The following is a 7,126-nucleotide window of genomic DNA, read 5'->3' as shown; positions in this document are numbered from 1 at the left end:
TACTGTACAAGCACTGACCAAGATAACAAGTAACATACAAATCTGTAAATATTGTAATTAACAATTGATTCAAGCTGCCATACCAAATTAAATTAACTCTCCTAAACAAATACAGTATGTATTTTCCATTTCATCTGGACCATCTAGTAGGATACTTTTTGTAGTAGTAGCTATTATTTTAAAATGAATCCATATTGATTAATTGCACAAAAATACCAGGTGATCTATCACAAAATGGGCATGCACCTGTACTGATACTCTTAGCTTCATTAACAGAACTGCTCCAAAAATGTTAGCAATGCAATCTAGTCCTATCAAATTTACAATTGAACCATTAAGTTTTGTCTACACTATCAAATTTCATCAAAAAACCATCACATAAAATTTGATGGTACAGAGTTGAACACATTCAACTTTTTTGATACAATTTGATATGTGATATGATTTCATTGTACCCATATATGGGCACATTACATTTTTTGTCATAAAATTTGATAGTGTAGACATAGCTTTAAACACTAATATAATTAATATTAATATAATATTAATATAATTAATATAATTGCAATATAAAGCTCTGTCCAGATTTTCAACTTTTTTTTGACAAAAAAAAAAAAACCTGTTGCATGCCAATATATGGTGCTTGCTATTCCAAAACCAATATACTGTTGCTAAATGTTAAACTGATTATTTTTAATTAGCAAAGGAATGTGCCATTATCGTATACTTTAGGACAGAAAAACCATAATAACTTTGGCAACAGTCGATTGAAATAAATGACCCCATTATCTTAAAGCTTACGATGTGGAGAACAAGAATATGCTGGTTTTGGAATGGCAAGCCATCATGGCCATATTTAGGCATTTCATAATTTTTTTCAAATAAAATTTAAGTCTTTACAGTCATAAACCTGAAAACCATTTTGATCCACACTTGTAAATAACAGTCTCTCAACGTTTATCAAATCAGGTCTTTCAGATTCTTAATAGTCTTTTATAAAGCATGGTTATTATGGTCATTAATAGTCTTCTATAAAGCACGGTCATTATTATTTTTTTTTTTTATAAAAATTAATATACTGTACTACAAAAAAAGCTTAAACAGCAAATGAAATTAAATTGAGGACAATATTTCATAGAAGACACTGTATATTGCCTTTGTGGTAATTAGCCAACCATAGAGGGCGCCAGACAATGTAAATTATATGTCAGGATATGCAGGCAGTAGAATTTGATTCAAGCAGACAATAAATATACCAGAAAATCCAAAATAAGTAAATACAGTATTAAGTTTTTTCTTTAATAATGGAGACAAAAACATAACTGCTTGTAAATAAAGTCATGAATAACTCTTTTGATAAATTCAAACATCACTATAATCCAGGTAAACACTCACATATGCAAGGATATTTTTATATACAGTAAACAACTGAACTATTTTTGCCTGAAAATGGTTTAAAGCAGTCTAACCTGCCAGTGTTTAGGACTAATTAATTTAAACTGTACTTTTCAGAAGCAACCCTGCTATCAACTGAAATTGCATGATTACAAGATACAGTATCAACTGAGTAAGACTAAAGAGATTACAGTATCAGTTTATAAAATATTCACTTTTTAGCGATATTACAGAGGAGCTATGATTATATTACTGTACACGGTTATTTCATTACACATGTTGCTCACAAGATAGAAATCTACGAGATGTTGTAAAGTGAGCATATCAGCATTTTCCTTGTTAAGCTGAAAATGTTGTCATTGACAAAATTTCCTCAACATGGAACAGATAATGTTATGGTCACAAAACATTTTTTGTCAGTCTATTAGCATGGTTAGACCATCTATAGTAGCTTAATATAAGCATGGCTAGTGGTCAGACCTATATTAGTCATGGCATGGCCAAACAATCTGATCAGATCAGACAAGAATTAGTATGACTGGACTATCAGTCTAAAATTTGCATGGTCTAACAATGTACTTAATATTTGACATGGCAGAACTACACACATTAATTATACAATTTAATCTTAATCATACCATTCATACCAATACCCATTTCTTGAATCCAAATTCTACATGGCTTGGCCAACTCTCCAGTTAATGGTCAACCTGAAATTTACTTAGCCTGTACATCTTTTTATATGTTCCTCAAATAATTAATCTGATTACAATACAATAAACTTTACTTTTATGATTACATGATATTCCATTACAAGCCAGTCAATGACATCATAGAAACAAATTCTGGTTAATAGAGTTCAAGATCTTTCATATAACATCTGGCCCTGGAATTAATCATATTATTTAATTCTTATAAAAATAAACACAAACATAACATCACAGTATATCAAAATATAGCTCACAATAGGAGGCGGATATTTAAAATGTACAGAGAGCATTAGCAATAACATTTCAACAATTAAGAGTGGAATAAATCCACAGAATACAGAGGAAGAACATTACTTCTTTCCTTTCATTTGTCCAACCAACTGAAGCAAATGCTTTTCATCCTTAATATGATGTGAATGCTTCAACACTAGATGTCTCTTGAACCAAGTGAAGTTATGAGACACATAGCCACAAAATTTACAATAGAAAGAATGAAATCCAAGATGTCGTTCAACATGACGTTTCACAGAGGATAGATCATTAAACCGTTTATAACACTTCAGACAACGCATATCTTGCAAATTAATCAATGAGAACACAGTTGAGGACTTAGTGTCTGGATTTTCAGCAGATTTGTGGGTTGTATCTGATTTACCCTTCTTCTCTGGTGTAGGGGAAAAATGCTTGCGAATATGTCGTTTTAGGGTGCTTAAGTACTGAAACTGCTTGCTGCATTTTAAACATTTCAAGTTCTTTCTGTCTGCCAGTAAATTGATCATGTTATTATCTACTGAGCTATCAATTCTCTCTGTAGATCTTTTAACAGCTTGGTCTTGCTTTTCCTTTACATTACGAAGCGGCGTAATACGGACGTATGATGGTGTTATATTAATTCGTGGAGATGAGCGCACTGGTGATGGGGTATCCTTTCCAGGACTGCTGTGAGAGCTAGAACTCGCATTTTCTTTTTCTTGCCTGAACTTTTTTACACCAGCTTTTTTTTCTTCATTAGTGTTTTCTTCCTTCTTGGCGTGTTCTTGGTCAGATTTCTGCTGATCAGATAGAGACTTAGAAAGATCGTCGCTTAATTTCTTTGGCTCGGGACATTTTTTTGGCTCAGATTGTTTTGAATCAGAAGACGGTGACTTCTTTTGTTCTGGAGACCTTTTCTGTTCTGGAGACTTTTTTTGTTCAGGTGATTTTTTCAACTCAGTTGAACATTTTTTGTGGGATTTTGGTATCTTCTGTTCAATTTGTGTTTTTTTCTTTTCAACCAATTTCTTCTCTTGAACATTTGATTCCGTCTCTGCACTTTCACTTCTGTCTGATCGCAAACTGAAATTGACCCACACACCAACTTTCATTGACCGAATTGCTTCAGATATTTGCTGAATGCTCCTAAATTGCCGGCCATGTTTGCACATCATGTGCCTCCTCATCTGGGTATAGTCTCCACTTTCATATGGACAACCTTTACACTTGTATCGGTTGTATCCAAAATGGTTGCAGCAGTGTTGCACTAGTCTACGCCAAGCTGACAATGTCTTTTTACATTTACGACACTGCAGGTTCTTTTCATCCATTATCGAAAACACGTTCTTGCGTGCAGCTTCTATTTCTTGACTTGAGGTTTTCTTCTCATTTTTAAATTTGCCATCTGGCCTTTGGGTCATTCCAGTTACTCGTTTACCTTTACGAGCATGGATTTCTTTATGCCTAACTAGGTTACGTTTGGAAGAGAATACCTTGCTACATATATCACATGTTGGTTCAGTATCACTCACAGAGACTTCTGTGCTGTTACTGCTGTTGTTCTGGTGGGCTTTCTGTACAACTGCTCTTACGACTTCTTCAACCTCTTTCACATCTTTGTTGTGAACATGCATGATGTGACGTTTAATGCGGTATAATGCTGGAGTCTCGTAATGACATGTCGGACATTTATACTGCCGTCTTTTATGAATTCTCATGTGCCATGCTAGAGCTGTCCAATTTTTACAAATTTTCTTACAGAATTTACACTTATTTGACACACTTCTGACGGCTTCATTCTTAGCACTGGGTGCTTTTGATACACTGGCTAATGGTACAACATCTGGGGATTTTTTCTCCTTTTTCTTTATTGGAGAATTCTCTTTCTCCTTTTCCTTTTGTTTCTTATTACTGACCTTTTCTGAGATATCATGTGGAGCACTTTCAACATAAAAGTCAATGTTAGAACTTTGCAGTTTGTCATGCAAAGAGTCACGCTTTTCAATGTTCTTCAGTGTTGCTCGCCGTACCTGGCGCATTGTGATTTCGCCGATTAATCTGGTTGTGTCAAGCTCGTCATGAAGAAGTTGTACATGTTGAAACACACTGCTCCTATCAAGTTCATCATAATACATGATGTTGCGAGGTACAACAACCTGCTGTTCTATGGCTTCAGATGTAGAAGGGATATCTCGAAGCAAAAGGTGCGGTTCACCAGGGTCACCCAGCAAGTTCACCTGAACTCCTTTATTTTCATTTTTGCTCTTTTTACTTTTACCTGTACGTGCATTGTAACTTAGATTGTTCTGATCTGAAATCCCCTCACTAGCATCTAAAAACCCAGTTCTGTTATGACTCTCCCACAATGCCTGTGACTGAGCCATACACATCTGTTCTTTTAACGTGCAGCTTGAACGTACATGGTCTGTGCAATACATACGTTTATGGTCCAAGAAATTGTTAATATTGCGAAAAAGATTACGACAAGAACGGCATTCAAGTATAACATCTGATTCAAAAAGAACCATCTTTCGTAAGAACGGTGTGCCTGACAAGAATGCATCAAATAAATTTTGAGTGCCAACTTTGTTAGATTTTGTATCAGACTTCTTCAGAATGCTAGGATCACATGGAGCTTGCTTTTTCGATGATAAATCATCGTTGTTGTTATTAACTGGTACTAATGCACTATTTGAAATGTTGAATTGTCTGCCTTCATTCTCAAATTCTTCCTCGTCTGATGAAGAAATCAACTGAATACTACTTGAATCCAAAACATCTTCCACCGACATCAGCTGCTTTGATGAAATTCTTATGGTTGTATTTTTATCTGCCATACCAGACCTAAAATAGAGGAAAACAAATTGTCAATCAAATCTTTCTTTATTTAATATTGAAATAGTCTTTCAATACATTTGTAATGATCTTTCAAGAGAAGCAATTTTGAATTTTAAAAAAAATTATATTAAATTGATAACAGACAATTTCTTCTTTCATAGCAGGTAGCATATTAGATTGCATGACCTTCAACTTACAGTATGTACTGTAATGTATACGGTACTTAGTTTGAAAGGCACACATTTTTACACTACCAACCAAAACCACAATGTAATAATTTTTTAAGTCATGTATTTCAAGCTTTTCCAAAACCTTCAAAAAAGCCTTAAATGGTGACAGTACAATCATATCACAATGTTAAATAACATCATTTAAGAGCAAGATGTTTTAATTTGGGGTCTAGGCTGGTTTCCCCCTGGACATTTGTCCCCCGGACAGTTTCCCCTGGTATTTTTCCCCCTGGACATTCTCCTACTACTACTACGACTACATACCCAGTATGTGCCCCTCAGATAACATTATGAAAATATATATATATTTTTTTATTGCAATTTCATCAAAATACCTAGGCCTCATATGCTACTATATTCTCTGAGAGCCCCCTAACTGTACAGAGGCATTGCATTTTATGATCCAAATTCTGGTTTATTTAGTGTGGTGGGTTGCTATACCCGAGGAACTACGGCACAGCATCTCCAGTAACAATGTATCCATTTAACGTTGTAACACTATAGTACTGTTGTAGGCCAGACAGTTTTATTTTTGTAGTTTAACTTAAAAATTAATACAGATTGGGTTTTTTTTTATCCTAAAGTAATAAAGTCTGTAAAAACATCTTAGCATTATGTTTGCATTAAGAGAATTACTGCAGATGAAACTAATCAAGAAGATGAAGATGGAACCGTATTCATGTGACACCCCTATTTTAAGGGGACACTTTTTTTTAGTCCCGAAGATGACCCCTTAATAGGGGTTATACTGTATCTTACGAGAATTGACAATTATACATTTTCAAGGATTTCAAGATATTTATTTTGTTATTATATTAATCAAGATAATGTTACAAAAATATTTCTAGGTCAATTCTTATGATGACAAACAGCTGGGCTACTGTACAGTATGTCAACGACAATAAGCAAGTGCTTCAACCTTCAATTCAATATACATTTATTCAATCAATGGAAAAACATAACAAAAATCATTAAATTTAAATAACATAATTCCATTGATAAGGATCAAGTTATAGAAGCAGTTAGGCTTGTCTCAATTGACCCTTGGCACAGTACAAGATTATCTAGAGTAGGCCTATTAATTAATTTTTATATCAATCACCTGTACATTGCTTGATCTTCTATCTATTAACACTAAGCTACAGTGTAACCCTCTATGTGGGGACCGAACCCCGAGACCACCCCAAATTTTCAGGTCCTAAAGGTGGTCTTGAATTGGAGAGCGAAATGTACATTCATAATGAAATGAAACTTTGAATAATTGTATTGGGCTATTAAGTGCTATGTGCCCTGCTTGTTGTGGGTGCATTTATATGCATTTTTCATCTTTCTTATGTTGTTTATCATAATAATGTATAAAAGCAATCAAAACGTTGGGTTTCTATTTGACCATGGTATTTAAGTCAATGGCAACTTGCTTGTTGTGTATTACTGGGAAAGGCATTTTCCAAATTGCTTCAATTCACCTAAAAATTGAATGGGATACATGCATGACTGGAACATTTGGAGATGGTTGCACATTGTGCATGGCTGCCTGGATTCAGTGACCCAGAGGTTAAATGCTGTTGACACTGAATTGGAAATCAGAACAAAATGGCAATTTTATCAGGTCAGTAGTAGATTGAATTCAAGGGGAGGCCCTTAAATTATAAAAATAAAACTAGAAATTGCAAATTGCAAGTGAAGTGCTGCGAAGTACAA

General features: G+C 34.3%; 1 protein-coding gene across 1 annotated transcript in view; it reads right to left on the bottom strand.

The window, feature by feature from the left end:
- Window positions 1–751: 751 nt before the first annotated feature.
- The window catches only part of LOC117100546 (zinc finger protein 800-like), an 11,005-nt gene continuing 4,630 nt past the window's right edge, over window positions 752–7,126 (bottom strand). The window contains exon 2 of the mRNA XM_033240316.1: window positions 752–5,201. Coding sequence (XP_033096207.1) covers window positions 2,456–5,194 — 2,739 coding nt within the window. The 5' untranslated portion in view covers window positions 5,195–5,201 and the 3' untranslated portion in view covers window positions 752–2,455. The remainder of the gene's footprint in view (window positions 5,202–7,126) is intronic.

The sequence above is a fragment of the Anneissia japonica genome, unplaced genomic scaffold, assembly GCF_011630105.1.
Source record: "Anneissia japonica isolate Jap-2015-1 unplaced genomic scaffold, ASM1163010v1 scaffold685_len2926416_cov193, whole genome shotgun sequence".
In the NCBI taxonomy this organism is placed as follows: domain Eukaryota; kingdom Metazoa; phylum Echinodermata; class Crinoidea; order Comatulida; family Comatulidae; genus Anneissia; species Anneissia japonica.
Note: the sequence above shows the minus strand (reverse complement) of the source record. Positions and strands in the feature narration are given on the sequence as shown.